Source organism: Gallus gallus, chromosome Z (assembly GCF_016699485.2).
Source record: "Gallus gallus isolate bGalGal1 chromosome Z, bGalGal1.mat.broiler.GRCg7b, whole genome shotgun sequence".
Lineage (NCBI taxonomy): Eukaryota > Metazoa > Chordata > Aves > Galliformes > Phasianidae > Gallus > Gallus gallus.
The window spans coordinates 84336496-84357252 of record NC_052572.1 but is presented as its reverse complement, the minus strand read 5'-3'; the positions used below and the strand labels follow the sequence as shown (position 1 = coordinate 84357252).

The following is a 20757-nucleotide window of genomic DNA, read 5'->3' as shown; positions in this document are numbered from 1 at the left end:
ATTCGATGGCCTGGTACATCAGAACCACAGAAATGACACCAGTGCACAGTGTACTCTAATGCCATTGAGTTATAAGAGGGTTAAACTCATCTGTCTTTCTGGAATGACAGGGGAATCCCAAGAGCTAACTGTATTGGAGATCAAAGTGAGCCTAACTGGAAATGAGTGGCAAAAAACCCTGATTGCAACTGGGCCAGAGGCTCCATGCATCACTGGTGTAGGTCATCCCAGCAGAGGTTACTTCAAGGACCGAAAAGGGTATTGGTGGGCTTTCAGTATAGCTGCCTTGGAGATGGAGGATGTCAAGCAGCTGTCTACCTTGCCTGGACTCTCAGGGGTTCCTTCTCTTGCTGAGTAGAAGAACAGTAGGTGCTGATCACTACCACAATTGTGCACAGGTGACAATATCACACCAACCAGGACTCCCTAACTCCCATTCATCAGCTGATTTGCCAACTGGAGAACTAAGGAATAATCAGCAAGGCATGCTTACTCTTCAACAGTCCCACCTGGCCAGTGCGAAAGTCCACTGGAGAGTGAATGCTAGCATTGGACTATTGTGGCCTGAATTAAATACCAGTAAGAGCTGCTGTGTCAGACACAATAGAGCTTGAATATTAACTGGAGTCCAAGGTAGCCAAGTGGTACGGCACAAGTGATATTGCTAATGCATTTTTCTCACTCCCTCTGGCAGCAGAGTGCAGGCCCCGGTTTGCTTTTACTTGGAAGGGCATCCAGTATATCTGGAATCAACCGTCCCAGAGGTGGAAACACAGCCCTACCATTTGTCATGGGCTGATCCAGACTGCACTGAAATAGGGGAATGCTTCTGAACACTGCAATACATTAATGACATAATCACATGGGGCAACACAGCAGAAGAATTTTTTAAGAAAGTGAAGAAAATAATGCAAATCTTTCTAAAAGCCTGTTTTGCCATAAAGCAAAGTAAGGTCAAGGGATCAGCACAGGAGATCCTGTTCTTAAGAATAAAATGGCAAGGTGGACATCTTCAGATCCCAATGGATGTGATCAATAAAATAACTGCTGGGTCTCCACCAACTAGCAAAAAGGATTTCTTAGGTGTTGTGGGTTTCTGGAGAACACATATTCTGGATTACTGCCCGTAAACTATCAAGTGACTCAGAAGAAGAATGACTTCACATGGGGCCCTGAGCAACAACAAACCTTTGAACAAGCTGAACAGGAGATAGTTCATGCAGTAGGCCTTGGGCCAGTCTGGGCAGGTCAAGACGTAAAAAACATGCCCTCCTCTGTAACTGTAGAGAATGGCCCCACCTGGAGCTTCTGGCAGAAAGGCCAAGGGGAGAGTTGAGGTTGAGCCCTAGGGTTTTGGAATGGAGGATACAGAGGATCTGAGGCGCCCTATATTCCTACTGAAAATGAGATATTGGCAGCATATGAAGGCGTCTGAGCTGTTTTGGAAGTGGCTGGTAGTGAAGCACAGCTCCTTTAGGTACAATGACTGCCTGTGCTGGGCTGGGTGTTCAGAGGGAGGGTCCCCTCCCCACATCATGCAACTGATACTATGTGGAGTAAGTGGGTCACACAAATCACACAGTGGGGATGAATAGGGAGTCCCAGTCATCCAGGAATCTTCGAACTGATTATGTGTTGGCTCGAAGGGAAAGATTTCAGAACACCACCAAAAGAGGTGTCACATGCTGAAGAGGCTCCCGACTGCCAGAATATGAGAAAAAATATGCCCTGCTCATTGATGAGCAGATAAAATCTCTTTGGTACGGAGGACGATGGCTAAAACAGAAATATGAAGAAGCTGGCAGGTGGATTATATCACACTCCTACATGGCAAACACCATGTGTTTAGAGGGGTGGAAGCAATAACCTGGAAACATACCCTGTGCCCCATGCCAACACCCAAAATACCATCCTAGGTCTTGAAAAGCAAGTCGTGTGGTGACGTGGCACTCCAGAAGGAACAGAGTCAGACAAGGGGACTCAATTCCAGAACAAACTCATGACCACCTGGGCCAAAGAGCATGGCATTGATTGGCTATCATGCACCCACCTCTGCAAAGACTGAAAGATACAGTGGACTGTTGAAGACCATACTGAGAGCAATAGGTGCTGGGACATTAAAACACTGGGACATACATTTAGCAAAAGCCACCTTGTTAGTCAACACTCAGGGATCTGCCAGTGGAGCTGGTCTTGCCTAATCAAACCACCTACATACCACAGAAGGGGATACAGTCCTGGTGGTGCACATAAAGAACATGCTGGGAAAGACAGCCTGTGTTATTCCTGCCTCGGGCAAAGGCAAGCCTTTTCATGGGCTTGCTTTTGCTCAAGGACCTGGGTGCATATGGTGGGTAAGGCAGAAGGATGGGGATATCTGTTGTGCACCTCAAAGTGATTTGATGCTAGGAAGTGAGAACAGCCAATGATTTGAATAGTATTATGTTAAATTGCTACATAACACTGCATGTCATCATTGTTCTGGCTGTTCTATGTCTTGTTACAGTATTACAGTAAGAACCATCCAGGTTAAGGAAGAATGACTAGCCTCAGCAACCCAATACTGTAAATCATCCCTCCTGCACTGAAGGACTGCTATGACAGATGGAGCTTAAAGTTATAAACTAAATAAATACCGTGGACAACTTACATGGATGTCTCATAGACTGTGGGAATAATATCTGTGTGTATGTATATATCAAAAAAAGCAAGATAGATGAGCATAATTAGTTACAATGTGTAGTAATTGTGAGACCTGAGTATGATGTAAATGGTATGGAATAAGGGGTGGATATTGTCTTAGTTTCAGCTGAGACAGAACTGTTTTTCTTCCAAGTGTCTGGTTCTCGCTATGCTTGGGTTCTTGAAGAAAAACAAATAGCAAATAGTTATATCACAACCCATGAGTTCTACTTTGTTTGATCTTGTTTTTCTGATTCTCCCCTCATCCCACTGGGAAGGGGGGAGTGAGTGAACAACTATGTCATGCTTGGCCATCTGCTGGGTTAAACCACAGTTAAGCTACAACAAAGAAGAATACAATAATGGGAGTCAGTACTGAAAACATCTATCAATCTTCTTATCTATTTGCTTCAGTTTTGAGGCAATTCAGTCTGAGCAAAGACAAGAAACCTAGATTTAGTGTTCTTTTAGTTTTCTTTTATGAAAGTCTGTGCTATCAGCATCAAATCATATGGTTACAGGCCCCAAAACAGACAGTCAAATCTTGCTCTTTCTGTGTCTTAGAAGCAGGTAACCTTGAGATCTCTCTCCTCATGCCCCTCCCTCAAGGACATTTTTTCCTACTGGTTTTATCTCAGTGCCTGGGGATCCTTATTAGGCACGAAAAAAAGCATGAAAAAAGTTTACGTTTGCAGAGTTTCAGCAAGGGTTTACCATTCTTCTCTTGCTGAAAAAGAAGGGAGCCATAGAAAGGATGTGATTTCCTTCAGAAAATCCCAGACACCATTGTTGGAACACCTTGTGCTTCAGTACATCTGTCTAACCTTTAACTCTCTCCTTTCACGCATTGTCTCATAGACTGTTTTAAAGTCTAACAAAGTGATCAACACCTGCTGCAAATGAAGCGCCCTTTCTGTTCAAACAAAGCGCTAGCTCAAGTATTCCACATTTCAAATGTCATGTTCAAGTCACCTGCACCTTCTGTTCTCTGATCAGCCCAAATTGCACACATCCTTTATGCTACATTCACGGCACGATGAGCTCATAACAAAAAGAAACGCTTCTGTGCGCTTCATAGAAATTCAAACATTTTGTCCAACTGAAATAAAAAATAAACCTAATGTGAGCTGTCATGGAATCATGAAATGCCTCTGGCAATTCTGTCAAAGTACACAGAAATGTACCGATTGTATGAAGAAATGAAACCGCATTTTATCGAGCGTGATTTATAAGCCACACAGATTTAGCTGGGAGATAACACTGCTGTCTAATCATTAGTAGTCAGACAACAGCCATGTGAACACATCAATTATGGGCCACTGCCAAAAGCCCTTGAGATCCCAGAGATTAACAGCCAATCCTCTGTTTTACAAGCTCAGATCAAAAAGAATATTAATAAGAGGAGGGGCAACGTGAAAGCTTGTCAGAGTAATTCACACACTAAAACAAGGCATTTTTCCCTTCACTTTGCTTTGAACTGGTCCATGAAAAAAAAAAAAAAGCTGGCATCAGCTGCAAAGTGCGAAGCAGCCAATTTCTCAGAAAATGTTTTTCATTAACATATGGGAGGTTGTAAAAGGGTGCAAAAGCTCTATTTGATGGATAAAGGCGACAACTTCTATGCATTCCTCTCCCAAATGTATCAGTTATACAACCTCAATCATTATTCAGATATTTGAAAAGGAACATCCATGCACAGAAGAGTTTATGGCTTTTCTCCCCCCCGCCCAAAACCAGACTTGTTTACTACTATAAACACATCTGCCAGCCTTCCAGGCATCCATTTACTCTGTCTCGCTAATGACTAACAAAATCTTATAGAAGTACTAGGAGTATATTATAGGAGTATATACTATAAACTCATCCTGAAGTTCATTCCCAGCCTTCAAAGATGTAGGAAAAGATCCCACAATTGTACCTTTCCTCATGACTTCCTTGCAGGGTGGCTGACTAGAGTTGACCCTTCTTCCATGCAGAGAAGGGAAGTGGCACGTATACAGGTCAAAAAGGAGCTCTGAATAAATGCAAACATCAAGACAGACCTAAACTAACCAATGTCTGGCATTTTCGGTACTGCAAAATCAACTGCTTAGTCTCTGAGCTCAGTCCAGCTCGCTGTCAAGTCATCAACTGGCTCTGCTTGGATGTGACTCAGGGGTCTAATGACTTGTCCTACAGCACGTCTGCAAATGTTCTGCATTCAGTTCCACCAACATTGTGTTTTAGGTTATGCTACGGATGAGGGAATTTGCTTTATGAGACTTTCCAGAGCTACCTTAACATAAGTTAAGCTATCTCAGGTATAACCAGCAATCAACCTCTGAGCAAACGGATAACAAGTTGGAACCTTCTAGGATGGATCTACTGCCACAGAGCCTGCCATGTGAGAATTACACCAGAATACATATTTTCTGACAGATTAGACTTTTTAAGTTCTTTGTTGTGTTCTGCCAGACATTTGTCCCCATCAGCTGCTCTTGCCTGGGCAGTGGCATATCCTGCTGGAGGATGGCAAACTGGCAGTCACTGGTTCATAATCACATAGGAAGGAAGCACGTCAAATACTGTATTCATACTGCAGAGCAGCCCCTCAGCAAAGAACAGGAACACAGAGACATCAGCCCCAGTCTACTTGCTCGCGTGAGCACAGCTTGGATCTGGCCAAAAAAACACTTGATTTGTCTCTGTTTTTGGGGCTCTCATCCTGGCATGCCATCCAGCTACCCAAGAACCATGACCATGTGGGACATGACAGCTCAGTGTGAGGCTTATTTCTGAAGCAGTGGAACCATGCTCTATGTGTAATAGTTCGTACTGAAGTGGACAGCTGTCCAACACAACTGTTCTGCTGACACAGCCATGGAGATGGCAGCTGCAGGTAGAGATGCACTCATGTGAGCTCACACCAGTCCTCCACAACTCCACACTATGCATCAGTGCTGCTGTGCTAACTTGTGTTTGCTTTCCTGTTCCTGCAGTAAAAGTAATGCCTGGAAGCATAGCCTGCTGTATGCACATCAGATCCTTAAAAATCTACTGTTCGTAGCATAACAGCTGTCAGGATTTTAGAAATATATATGTATCTTTATCATTCTAGACATGGTTTGAGAGTACATTTTCAAAGACAATATCTTATCTGATACACATTCAAAAAGGATATATGTCTTATCCATAAAGGACCCTGTACTGTGAGAAGCTACCTTCAAAAAACTCAAGTTATTAATTTCAGTATATTCTCCTGCACTTATCTCTGTCTTTTTATGGGGATTACTAATACGATGATGGTTTTGTGATTTTAAGCTTGTTGGTTAATAGTTAACCTGGAAAAACATTTATCGGAGAGAAATCTTCTGAACCTAATTACTAACCTTCATAAGCACATCACTAAGTATGTAAGTGATTCAACCACAGTATAGCTGATAAAGGAAAAAACCATATATTTTCTGAGTGAAAACAAGTTAGATCTATTAAGAGGCCATGTTTTTTGTTCAGCTGGCTGAAAAAGGAAACGTGTCTTCCCAGTGTTCTCTAATATTAGTTTTCAAACTTAAATGAATACAAACTGATGCCAAGCGTGGACATGAGTATGGTTGCACAGAAGTAGCCTTCCAGTATCCAGAGGGCTGGAGCGCCTCGCCTACAGGGACAGGCTGAGAGCTGTGGCTCTTCAGACTGGAGAATAGAAGGCTCCAAGGAGTCCTTACAGCAACCTTCCAGGACCCAAAGGGGGCCCACAGGAAAGCTGGGGAGGGACTGTTTATAAAGGCAGGAGGCAGCAGGAATAGTGAAAGATTAACAAATGAAACTAACTGCCTAATATTATGGTAAGCATTTTAAGTAACCAAAAATGGAGGAAGTAAGATTTGCTGGTCATTGTTTTTATTTACTTCTGGAATTTCACTCTTTTCAGACACTTAAATTACCTAATTAGCCCTGGTTTTTGTATTTGAAATAGGTGAAATACAGCATCTGTGTTTTCGTAGAATTAGAAGGTTTTGCAAAGTCTGTTTCATTCCAACAAAATGTATGTGTGACAGGTCCTGCTACTGTGATGTTAAAAATGCATTGATAATAGTTTTCTTTAGCAGTGGAGTATCAATATGACTAATGGTCAAGCAGAAATAAAATGAATGCAAGATACCACAAGACATTTGTGTCTGCAGACAGAGAAAGACTAAGCACACCAAAAATAACCCTGGAGAAAGTATAAGCAGACATGTGAGATAGAGATGGAGTTGGAGGATCTTCGACTATAAGTGAAGAACTTCAGACACATAAAGAAAAAAAAAATCTCATGTCAACACAAACTTCTTCAACTGTGACATGCATGATATAGAAAATCTTCTCTTTTACACAGCAAGGTAATAGGAATTTAAGCTAACCTAAACTCAGTTAGGTTCTGTGTCAACTGCAAAGTGACCGCTTGCTGTCATTACTGTTTATAATTGAAAGGGAATCACCATGTGTGCTATTGAAAATTAGCATCAGGACAATTAAATTCTGCACAGTATTTGGTTGCTGCTGCCCGAACAGATATAATATCTACTGTTCCGAGTCCAAAAATCTGAATATTAACTCACATTTCAAATCATGTCAAAGAGTCTGATGATAATGTAAGAATGAATGCAGTCAGTGTTTATGGCATAGCGTGACTAATTTCCATGCCACAGAGCAGATCATTTACGTAGCTCACTCTGCAAGTAACGCCTCCTGTTTAGTTCTGTGGAAACTGCAACAGATACAAGGAATGCAACATCATTTGATAGAACAAATTCTCAGCTACAAAGCGCTATTTTTCAACGTGACCATCACCATTATCTGTGCATTTTCACCAGCAAGGAACAAGAGCCTTCATGCTCGCCCATACAAATCTGAGATCACCAGGGGAGGGGATCACAGTTGCCACTGCTGAAGTGCACCATCTCACTGTGCTCATTTGATCTCCATAAACCTTCAGCAGGCATCAATGAATGTTGATGAAAACCATGCTTTCTACATGCAGAATTCAATTACACACCTTTAGTTCAGCCACATTTCCATGTCAGACCCCATTCTGTCTGACTGCCCCTCTGCTGCCATCAATCACTACAACAACATGGAATGAAATAATGGTGGGAAGGTTCAGCCTCTACAGTCATATCACCAAGATCTGCCTCTTACTGATATTGTGAGCCAACACCATAAAATTGGAGGCATTACTTCTGGAACAGCTCTCATACTTCGTGGCTCTAAAACCTAGAAATAATAGTTTTATTTCTTTCAATCAGAAAAACTATTTCTGATTGAGCTACTCCATGAGAAAATGCATTGGCCATGTTCAGTAACACAACGGTCTTTCCAGTTTCAATTTCACTGTTCACAAAATGGGGTATCCCATCTGTTTGGGAGTAAGAAAGAGAGGCTGGTCTGCTTTCTCCCCAGTATCGCAGTATCATACAGAAAGTTTTCTGTGTTTTTTGTTTGCTCAGTCGGTTTGATGGGGTTTTTTGGTTTTGTTTTTTTTGTTTTGTTTTGTTTTTTTGGGGGGTTTTTTTTTGCTCATCTGGGGGTTGGACTCAGTGATCCCCAGAGGTCCCTTACAACCCCTACAGTTCTGTGGCTCTGTGCTCTAAGATGGAGAATGAAGAACAGAACTGAAGCATTGGATAAATACGACAAATTAAGCTGTTTCCTTCTCCTGCTCACAAGCATTCAGCTTAGCCCAGCACACTGCATCAGCACAACAGAGGGGAATGTACGGGCTTTCTCAGCTATGCTCACATTTGCATGAAAAGGAACAGTCAAATGAAAATTAAGCACTTAAACAGCTTAAAAAGCACTGGTTCAGAATACTATACTTCAATAAAACGTTCATTGTTATTCAATGCTCGGCAAATGACATTGCCATCAAATACTAGTAGAAGAACCGTGAAGATTAAATGCTATCTGAAAAAGTGGCTTGTACTTATGCAGCGCTAATGGCCATCTAAAAGAGCGATTCTGCATGGTTACATCCTCTTTTAGATTCGCAGCTGCAGTTTCACAAGAGCAGCCATACATCACAATCTGGAGCCATTTTAGGCTATCCTCGTGCTTGAAAGAGGCAGCAAAGAACTGCTAATCTGCAGAGCAAAATTCCAGTCAGTAACACGTTTATTTAACAGTGACGACTGAGGATTTTGCTACACCACCACTCCTTGCAACAGCAGCAACAAACAGGGATGACATCTCCGCATTTTGCTTCATCAGAGAGCAAACATTCTCATTATTAGATTTTGATTCCTAATTAATGATAACAGTGGCACAGAGTAGCACACAAGCTGTATCTTTAGAAAGGTCAGATAGCTGCATTTTAAGATTGCAATGCTCACGTTATAATTGGCGTTTAATTTGTTTATTTAACAACATGCTGATTCTACAAACATCACCAACTGATATACAGTGGCTTTTCAGAAAGTTAACACCTCGGGAACAAACACCATTTCACTGAACTTTGATTTGACAATCAAAGGGAATGTTAACTTAGTCACAGACTTTGTGGGAATGCCAAATATAGCCTTCGCTTTCCAAACACATATGATTTACAGCCGCAGCCATCACAGCCAAGTGTTTCCTCCACTCGCACACACTTAGTCAAGCTCAAGTTACAGGGAAGCAACATCGTGCAGGTCTCTGCACAGTACATACCACTGGCTTATTAGCACATCTCTTCAGATCTTTAATTAGGTTAGACAAAACGCAAAATAGTCTTGAATGTTCATTTGGCATCAGGGTGCTGACTTGCCTCATACATTTTCTCTCTAGAAATACACAACGCACGTTTCTGAGGTCAGGTCATTCAAGCTAGCACTGAAATGCTAGCTTGTGTCATCATTGTGGTAAATGTGTCATCACATAAAATGGAAATGTGTCATCATTGTGGTAACTGCCAAGATACCTGCATGTGAACATTTAGAAGAGGAAGTTCCAGAGCAGAGAACCAGGAGTTCATGCCAGTTTAAACCATTAAGAATTCTACTAGAGGTCAACAGCAATTAGCCAGGGAACACAGAGGTTTGCTTTCACCCCTCTGTACTGATGTATAAGTGGCTGCCAATACATATCCCTTGCACTTGTTAGCCTTCCCTTGCTGGACTTAAAGTAGCTTGAAATCCAAGTTAGAACAAGCGTAGGAAAATGTGGGGATACTGAAATTAAAACCAACTCTCTGGTTTTCATTATTCCCATTTGTTTCTCTGCAGTGTCAAAAGGTATCAAAAAAGAACTAAATGTTCATCCACAGATGCTAGATACTAAGAATCTACACCATAGTGTAACACACGCTATGTGCAACACTGTAGTGTGGGTATGGACAGAGAAACAGCAAAAAACAAGATTCCTCAGTTTTGCTAACCTCCCACTGGCAACACAAAAGCTGGAGAAGAGACTATCCATGCCTATCAAATGGCTTACACACTCTTGCATTGCCTTTCCCTCTGATGAGGTGTTACTTTTTATGTGCTTATCATGAGATAGCTCTTAGAACTCAGCTAATGCTACACATGAATTGCAGAACAGTGTCCCACTTCCACCACCTCACCATGCCACTGCATGGACTCACCACATAAGCAGAGAATCCACCAAATTAAACCACCCACACAATGAATAATCAGATCACCTATTAGCACAGCTTACCCTAACGATTGTACCAGGCATACTGGACAATCAACAGGCCAATAATAGATCCCCAAAAGATTATTCAGCACTGAAGAGTGCTGTACCGACAAGGCTGTTTCTGTATTGTTCCAGCTCCAAAACAATCTACAGAACTGGAAGATTTTGAAAGCCTGATGGCATGCGTGCAGGCAAGAAAGGCAAGAAAAATCCCCCCAGATGTGATTTAACATCAACCCCCCCCCCCAATAAGAGCTTCCTCAAAAGAACAGGGGTGAGTTCTCCTCCCACCTGAGTGCAGTTCTCTCCCATGAAGTGAATCCCTTCCACACCTACCATTATGCCGCAAAGCTCCATCCTCCCTGCTGCCTGTGATACCTCTAGCTGCTCCAGTGCCCAGCCACCAGACAGGCACTGGAGAACTTGCAAACACTGATAAGGAGGAAGTCTGTATGGACACTTCCAGGACAGGGTGATAAAAGATTTCACACTCAGGTTTCCAAAGGTGCTGTCGCTTCAGGCTAACGAAACCTACTTAATTCCCTCAACAGAATGAAAGCATGAGAGAGGTAGGTGCTCCAGACACACAGCCTCCCCTGGAAACATTGCTACATTTTGGCAGTTTCATAACACATTTTCCTATCAGTTTGGAAATATTTTCCTCAGTAACGGGTTGATAAATCCACAGAAAGCAGAGGGAAAACTGACAGGCTACAGCAGGGAACAAGAGATTTGGTTACATATACAATCCGTCAAACCAACAGGAGGGACTTAAAGGAAAGTTTCTGCTTATTTTCCACCTCTTCTGGTAATGCTGAGTATGGAATTAGATGGAAAAAAAAAAAAAAAAAGAAAGAAAGAAAAAAATGAAAAAGGCACTTCCATGAGAGATGACACCACAAGGAATTGCTATCACACAAATGCAAGCAACGGTAAGAGCAACCACTGATCTGGTGGATGGAGAAAGAGTTAAACACAAAGTCGTGGTGACCTTCAAAAAGAAAGACGCTAAACACTTGTTTTTATTTATTTTGTTGTTGCTGTTTAATGAATTCTTCCGGTTAATCAGGAGACTGGAAGCATCAGACTCAATGCTCAAATAAACTCAGGTCCTTCAGGCTGCAGTCACACACCTTCTCACGGCTGAGCCAGACCCAACAGAGGGTGTCAAAGGCAGCTCCTCACCACCTTCCCCAGCTCAGCTCCTCACAGGTCACCAGAAACCGCCCACATAACCACACACAGGCACTTTGTATTTCAAACAAAACTGGATGCTGTGTTTGAATAAGCATGCTTTCGAGACCACCCAGACTTCTTGGGCTTCCCCCCAACAGAAGAAAGCTAAGGAACAGTCAAACCTGTACTCCAAAGCAGGAGTAAATGTGAAAAAGCATCCATCAGTGATGGGCAATGGCAGTACCCTGGGTAAATGCAAGGAGAACCCCACATGGAATCACAGCTCCAGTTCATTTTTCAGAAAGCTAACAGAACTGTTCCACTGATACCTGCAGGCTGAGGCATGCTCTGACAGTCAGCTGCCAGTTCTGTCCTGGCACTGCTCCATTCACACCCAGCTCACAGATTCACTCACTGTACATCCAGATGCAAAGACTACATGTGGCCGAGACAAATTTGCAGGCATTCTTTTCCAAGAAAGCTGCGCAAAATCTTTTGCAAGAGGACTCAGCAAAAATGTGACTTTTCATTGCTTTAAGTCAAGAAAACAAGATTTACCATAGCCCACTTCCACAGTGGCAGACTGGTAAAGCTAACAAAGAATTTCTACAGCACTGTAATGGGATTTGATCTTGGAAGTACTGCCTCTTCTCAGCGCTGTCTGACTTAAACCAAAGCAAAGAAATTATGTTTCCCTACTGAACAGACTTGTAAGGATGCTCTGCTCTTACACTCCCTACATAGTGAATGCAGTAATTCAGCCCTCAAGTGAGAAGTGCATTTATTTTTAAATGAAAATGTGATTTAAAAGGAGAGTCAATTAATCTCAGAATAACTAACAATTCCTTCCTGCTCATAACCTTGTTTCTCAGATAATGCTTTACAAATTTAGCAATGGATAAAACCAATTAGCCTGGATATCTAAAAAACGTGGCACACTGACTCCCAGTTTCCAGATTTGAATGACCTTCTCTAAGATAAAGCACTGAAACTTCTGAACCTATGGCAATGAACAACACAGGTATCCTACTCCTCATACAAGAGTTGGTTTCAAAAGCAAGTAAAGACAATGACTTCTTTATGCAACAGAGGCAAGATCTGATCAGAAACACCCAAGGGCCACACAGTGGTAGGGCAAACAGTACAGAGAAAAGAGGTACTCTTGACTTCTGTATTTAAACTCAAAGGTTTGGTTCCTGGAAGATCCTGAAAAAATTCAAGTGGTTTAAGCTGGTTTTCTCCTCTCATCCCTCACTCAACTCCGGAAGCAGTATTAAATTTGTCAGTCTTTTCTTGGAAGAATTATAAGTTGTTAATTGAAATCAGAAGGCAGAGGAGCTCTTATGCCACCATAAATATTATTCCCCAGCTTTTTTTACCCAACTAAATCACTTTAGCAACTTTCTTTGTGTCTCTCATAATTTCACCAGAGCTTTCTCCTTCAGTATAAAAAATTGAAATGAGCTGATATGAAATCTTCCAAAATTCTGAGATGAAGTAATATTCTTGGGCTTAAATTGCCCAACTGATTTAGAAGGCAATTTTATTTTTGAATTTACTGAAGCACACATTGCTTAATGACTGGGTTCTACTCTACTATGGAGACAGAAAAGCTCAGTAAGCCTGATTTCACTACACTGCTCAAAAAAGTAGGACGTAGCCTGGGGTGAAGCAGTCTATGGACAGCTGAGCTTCATCCACCCACAGAAAAAGGGAACAATTTGGTCATGAGGGTTTATGAAACTTCACTCATTACTTCAGTGCTATCATTTTTAACATGCAGTGTAAAGACCACGCATGCCTCTGTCAGAGGCAGCAACAACAATAAAATTATACACTTGTAATTAGATGCAAAAAATATTACCATGTTGAGGCTATGGCTCCTGAGGAAACAAACTTCCTATCACAGACTGCTTCTGTGTCTCTGCCAGCTCTGCTATAAATGTTCTAATGCACAGTGTGAGATCACAATACGAGCACAAGAAGTTCTGTAAGGCTCACTCAGAATGCTACTTTCAACCACACAGCATATGATGCCAATGCTCATCTTACCAAATAGGTATCAGGTAACTACAGACCACAGTTTGATGCTCCAGGAGAAACAGTCACTGCATTGCTATAGGAGAAAACAAAAGGACATAAACCCACAAGAACAGGCATATGATGACCACGTATACTTATCATGTAACTTTCTAGGCAGTAACCTCCTTGCAGAGATGTTGACGCTCACTCCCGAGCAAGCAGATTCCACCTCTAAACACAATGGGTGCACTGAACTGTTACCTGCAAAAGAGCTACGTGCACTTTACCTCAGTCTCTCATTTTCTGGGTAAGGAAATCCAGCAGAAATTAATACAAAGAAAAAAAAAATCTTTTGTTGAGAAGAATAGTGCTCCTAGGGTTACTAGGTGGCAGACTACAACTTGTCAGGAATAAGTCTACTAGCACAAGCTACTGGCACTGCTCTTTTCAGAGGGAAGTTCTTTACTGTGAATGGTAAGGTGCTGGAACAGCTGCCCAAAGAGGCTGTGGATGCCCCATCCATCCCTGGAGGTGTTCCAAGGGCAGGTTGGATGGGGCCCTGGGCAGCCTGGTCTGGTATTAAATGTGGAGGTTGGTGGCCCTGCCTGTGGCGGCGGGGGGAGGGTTGGAGCTTCATGATCCTTGAGGTCCCTTCCAACCCAAGCCACGTTCTATGATTTATACTTGCTTATATGTAAGCAAAAAGAATAATACTCTAAGAAACAGCCAGCTGCTGTGCCAAGCACTTAAAAAAAGGCCACACCTAAAGCTCATCTAACTTTTTTCCTTTCCTCTTGCAATTACTCAGCATAACAGACACTGAAAATTTCCCTATTTCTTTCCAGTGAAATCCTTTGCTGCATTTCAGACACGAACAACTGGCAAGCAAATCTTTGCCCGGATCTCTTGTTTTTTCTTTACGTGAACTTGCTGTAAGCCAGAAGGATAAACACCTCACTGCCTACTTTATCCTACTTTAGAGGGAATCAAACTAAAACAGCATTTTATAATGGCTTTAAATCACCAGACACAACTTGCCAAGCTCATCTAAGCCCACTCCTTTTCTCATACCAGGTTATTGCAGTAGCTGAGGATGGAAAATTGAATTCTTGTAGCCAAGTGTACATAGGCCCCTTCAGACTGTTCATGAGGTGATCAAATCGAAGCCAGTTTTCCCATGAACAATCATGGCACATCTTCGCAAAAGACTCTGTCTCCCTTGGTAGCAGTGGTCTTTTGAACAAAAGCAGAATAGTTTCTTTGACTTGAAGGTTTGCTTTCTAACATACATTTTCCATGTTCAAACTTCCCAAATTAATTTTCATGATGGTGATGATGGGGAAATTACAGTAAAGAAGTTAGAGAAAATGCAGCTTGAAAGGTGAAAGCACTGAAAGTCTGCAATTTACTGGAAAAAACTAGGAAGTTCCAACAGAAGAGCTTAACCAGCCTTTAACAGCAGAGGTTGCTTCACTTGTGCTTTAACACTTTCTTGAGTTTGATCTTTAAAGCAATGACTCATGAAACTGGCATCTTGAAGTACGCAGGGTACCAGCTCTTGGGTACCTGGAAAAAATGCTGTACAATACGTCAGGGAGCACTTTTGAACCATTTGAACCACCTGCTAAGTAATTACAATACTGAAACAAAGGCCCATTAAAAAAAACAAACAAACAAAACAACTCTCTCAGAAGGAAAAAGAAAAAAAAAGTTTGTGAGTATGCCCAGGTGTATTTCAGGGAGAAGGCTTCAGGCAAATGCATTACGCTTTCTGAGATTAACAGAGCATTCCAACTCCCCCGTTCAGGCAGAAAACAAATTAGGGCAGGCCCTGTTGCCACCAACAGGTGCCCCTTAGCTGGAAGCAGCTCCAGCTGTTGCGTTGCTGTCAGAGTGCAAAGCACACCAGTGCTCCCTTCTCCCACCCTTTTCTCCCTACTAAATACTTGCACCGTACCCAGCAGCCGCTGCTGTCAACTTCTTCCTCCTTGCCTCTTCTTCTTTGAGAGGAGGTGGAAAATAGCAGGACTTAGACACAAAACATGGAGCTCATTTCCTGTACCTTAGTGCCTCGCTCTTTCATCTCCTTGTCCGTAGGATTTGGCTGCCAAATAGGTCTTAATCTGTAAACAAATGATTTGCTCTACAATTAAACCATTCATTTCCTCCTTCTCCCCTCCTCCCCCCTTTGGCTATTTGGCTGCTGTCCAATGTTGAGGCTCATAGGTTCTTCCATTATTTAGTGCTGGTTAAAAGGCAATAAGCTCATTTGGAGTTTATAAAACCATAAGCTATCAACAAAAGCATTTAATGCTTCTCAAAAGCACTGTGGATTTTGCCTGAAAAATTAATAAGGTGGGGGTGTACGCATGCATGTGTATGTGTACATACCTTTGGGCATGGGGGGGGTGTTTTCTATGTGGTACACTGGTGCACTGCCAAATGTCTTTAAGACCACTACTGTAAGCTACAAATGCAGGCATTACACTTTGGCTTCAATTATCTGCACACCCTTTCCTCAACAGCTGATAATCATAGGAACTGCAGTTCACCTTGAATGCAGAGATGAACCTCGAAGAACACGACGTGAGGGGGGAAAAAAAAAAAAAAAAAAAAAAAAAGGTCACACTGCTGCAGTATTTCACAGTGTTTGTAAATACTGTTTTCTCGTGAAATTATGTTGTGAATCACAGGAGTCCATCAGAGGAAGTGAAATCCTTAGAGAAATAAATAACATGCTAGGCTTCTCAACTACAGAGTTAAAAGTCATTTCCGATCCGAGGAAGCACAGAATAACATCAAGGTTGTTTTCCTCTACCTTTTGCTTTTACATTTCTGTCCTTGATGGAAAACATTCTCTCAGAAACCGTGGACACAGACACTATGCAGAAGTGTTCAACTTCATTCAGATGTTCATGCAGCCAGCAGGTAAAGACAGCGAAACGTTGAAAGGAATCTGTATATAGGTAAGTGAATTACTACAAATGAACAGCTAAATTTACAGGTGCAAATCTCATTTAGAAATGACAGGTACTTAGCAATATCAACTTCAGCAATATACCCCCAATGAAATTCCACAAGCCTATTTAAAGTCTATTACAGCTGCTGACATCAATCTGCCAAGCTGCAGAGTGCTAAGCTCTACTAAAGATTTGCACCTATAAATTTAGCTACTGGTATGTTTGAATTGAATACACAGCGTTTCTCCATATAGGCAGTTACAGATATAAGGCACCCAGACAGAAGAGTAATCAAGCAGAATTGTTCTGGAGCCTTTTACGTCAGCTTTGCCCAAAGGAGGACTGAAGTTTACACTCCCAGCAGGGTTTAGATTCCAGCCCATTCCACAGCCATCTTCAAACTTTGCACTCAAGAATTCACTTCCTCAACGAAAAAAGCAGCAAAGGCCATGTTCCTGATGCAACTACTAATGAGAGCACACACATTACCGAGAATCCTAAAATCTCCATTTATGTAAGGTTTTCAAAGGCATACCATGTAACACACACTTGCTCTAGTGAAGACACCTGCCGTGTGAAGCATGCTAACAGATCATAATTAGCCGTATCTTTGAAGACCCACTAATGACCAAATGGATCTCTGACACTCCCCTCCCACCCTTTCAACAAATAACGATCACTGCTGGAGTTGTGAATAATAGGTGGTCTTCAATATGTGGCAAATAAATATGTTCATCCTGCAAAACTAAGTAAAGATAAAAAATAAAATATGTTGTGCCAGCTCTGCAAAAAATAGGAAAAAAAAAAACAAAAAAACAACAAAGCCTCAAAGCCAAATGTGCCTGATTTGGCACAGCAATCACAAGGTATTTTTAGCATTACTTGTAAGCATTGCTCATTTTTAGAATTTATCCATATGTGACGCATCTTCAATAATTACAAATCAGCTGAAAAGGTTTTGTAAACATTAAGCAGAAAGAGGCACTGTAAGTCTAAAATACATATTACAATTTAAGTTAAAAAGGTGAATCTTAGAGGTACTTTGAGCGTAGTTGGCAAATTCTCCTCCCAGAATAAATCCTAAGGATCAAAAATAAATATTCAAGAGCATTAATTTGTTTCTAGATGTGTGTGTGCAAGTAAAACAGCAGCCATAATGTGGAAATTTGAGTCACATTTCGCAACTAATTGGAAGCAGATTAAAATTCTGCCTCAGGGGAACATTGTCAAACTAGAAGCTGGAGCAAATGAAGAAAGAGGTGAAAGCATCGTGAAGAGCTGACAGATTTACAATGCTCAAGGCAATAAACGGGTACTAGCTGAAAATGAATGTGCTTCACTGTACTGCATGCAGTTCTCAGTCATATCTCAGCAATAACAGCCCACAGCCATGAAGCTCTTATTTTCACAGTGATGGGGAAGGAAAGAGTAAGAATGAAAAGAATACCATTGCAGGCGGTGGGCAAAAATAAAATGCAAATCATGCAGTGACTCAAGTTGCTACAGGAATAATCAAATTGGTCATAGTGGGCTCCATTTTGTAACCTGGACTCATCTCAAGCAGGGCTCACCCAGACGTAATGTAATGACTGCTCAGCTGAGTTAAGCAAGAGTCAAAGCATTAAGCTCTGAACAGAAGAGAAAGAAAATCAGGTTTTTATATTTTTGAAGTGGGCATTAACACAGAAACCTGCAGACAGACACATGTGAGGCAAAAGGAAAAACTCTTTTTAAGAGGTAATTAGGAAACGCTGGAGGAGCGTATAAAAATTAAAGTGTAAAGGAAAATCTAACAATGCCATAAAGGAAATAGCTGCTAGCTTTCTCCTTCAGTGATGTATGGCATCTGGTGCAACGTCACAGGAAAGCCTATTAAAGGATCTGGACAAGAAACATAAATAAAGAATATCAGCCAAAACTCAGCTGCTGTTTTTATTTAAAAAGTAGCTTTTCTTTACGGATGTGTGTATGCATACACCCTATACTCACACACATATGTACACACATACACACACAAGTATGTTTGTATTTATTTATATACATATGCATACGTTTATATAGCCCTATCCTTAAAAGGATTATGTAAGACTACATCTTACTTGTGGTCTATGAATAAGATTTTCAGTAACACTGGGTGCGGAAAAACAATCTTTAAACTGCTTTCAAATTACAACAAAACATTTCCTTTGAATTCCAGGAACCAACTCAACGTACACGGCCTAACATTAAACCATGGGCAAAAGTGACTGGTAAGACTTCACATCAAACATGCTCGATACAGCCAGCATACCTCTGGAGTATGAGATCTGTATCTTCAGTGTAAGCTAACCAAACAGCTCCCTCGACATTTACTAAATCACATTTGAAATTTCTTGCAGCAAAACAGAGTTGACTTGAGAAATGAGGTCTATTTCTAATTTCATTTCCTTCTAACTATTACCTTTTGCTGTGGAGATAGAGATCTAGTTTCATTCCCCTTCTTCAAAAGAGAATTGGCAAGAACATGAAACTCCGAGACATTTAACTACTGCCATTACTCGGCTGCTGTAAGCCTATAATAAAGCACAGATTTGATAGCGCTATCCATGTAGTGTGGCAAACCACACACAAATAAACAGTTCTCCACGAAGAATGAAAACCCGAAGACCAAACCCTTCCAATTCAAACATTATTGTTGCTTTTAACGTGAGCCATCTGCAGAAATCAGGCCAAGGAGGTAACAGGAAATCCAAAAATAATTCGGTCTGGCCCCGCGTGCTGTGAGAACAGAGATTACAACTGGCCTTCGACTCTTCTTAATGGTTGAAAGAAGCAGTGAAAATCATAAAGCCTGTGTTTGTCTAATGATCACCTTTGGGAATACAGAGACCAATTTCTACCACAGTTCAACACAGGACCAATAAAACTCATCAGGGAAGGCAGTGGCATTCGAGTGTGCAAATTCATGATAGGCAGTGGATATAACAGAGCCCCCAGATTAACTCCAAAGATAATGCAAAGAAAAAAACAAACCAAAACTGTGAGATGCCAACTGTTGCCAAAATGAGAATGACAGAGAGTGAATTTGAGGAGTGTAGGTAAGTGCAACCAATTGGACCTTAGTCTTCCATTGTTAATTGAAGCATAAAAAGCAGAGCCAGTTACTGAGGACAAACTGCAAATATACTATTTATACGACACTGCCACATGACAAAAAAGCTGACTACTAGAAACTTGACTGGCAACCAAAGACCAAGCTATTATTTCAAACTGTTATGGGAAAGCAATAAAATTGCTACCAGGTCTTCTCATGTTACTCTTCAATAAAAAGAAACCACAGGGGAAATAAGAGGGGGGGGGAGGGGAGGAAAGAACATATCAAAACCTCCAAAGTTCCTTGAAGTAAAATATGTGTTTGTGGCATAATGCCATCTGCTTGCTGGTTAACATGACAAGACAATTCAACAACCAGAATATCAGTGTTCTGAAAACAACAAGTAACCACAATCAATAGATTTTAGTTCCCTCTTCTGACTGCAATAAATTACATTCGCACACAACTATTGGCATATGCTTCAAATATCCCCACGGGCACATTTTTCTTATGTTATTATTTGACAGCAGAGATTCTCGGGAGACTGAATCACCTCAGCAAAGCTGGGTTTGTGCCCGGGAATAAGATTTAGGCTAGGACAAATCAAAAACTGGAGAAGGAAGATGGGAGAGCCAGGTTTTCAGCGCTCATTATTTCTAAAGACTATTAAGTCATAATGGTTGAGGAAGGTTTATCGCGAAGGACACAACTCAACACTCTGCTTCTTGACTCTAAAATTTACTAGGAAAAAAATATAAAGAACTTCAAATATAAATTCTCGATGAGTTTGCTCAGAACAGCCTCACTGGACACTATGGAGAGATGGTAGAGAAGCCAAGATCTATCAGTACGTGCTAGCCCACTAGAAAAATTGACATATCAAACCCTTCTCGGTAATCAAACACTTCAAGCAGAAGTACAACATACTATGCAGTCCTCAATCCTATCTCATTCCCTGCAGCTTACCCTACTCCTTCAGATTTTATTATCCAAAGAGTCCCGTTTATAAGCACAGAGAATGCATCTGTGTACACGTGCGCAAGGTCAAAGAAGAAACTATTTCTACTTCCTTGAATTTTCTTTTTGCTTTCTCAAAAAGATGAAAAACATCACAAAGAACTTCCTTGTCAGCCAAGTCACTCTGAATAGTTTCACAGCCTTTCATCCAGATGTTTTTGTTCCAATTGCCAGGACCGTTTTGTCAGAATTAAG

At 41.3% G+C, this 20757-nt stretch overlaps 1 protein-coding gene across 8 annotated transcripts in view; it reads right to left on the bottom strand.

Moving 5' to 3' along the window:
- ZNF608 (zinc finger protein 608) overlaps positions 1-20757 on the bottom strand; it is a 99420-nt gene that overhangs the window by 68817 nt on the left and 9846 nt on the right. The window contains exon 1 of one of the 8 annotated variants that reach the window (XM_040656022.1): positions 13355-13996. The exons of the other annotated variants lie outside the window; for them this stretch is intronic. Coding sequence (XP_040511956.1) covers positions 13355-13357 — 3 coding nt within the window. The 5' untranslated portion in view covers positions 13358-13996. Of the gene's footprint in view, positions 1-13354; positions 13997-20757 lie in introns of those variants that run through there. 8 annotated transcript variants of the gene reach the window in all.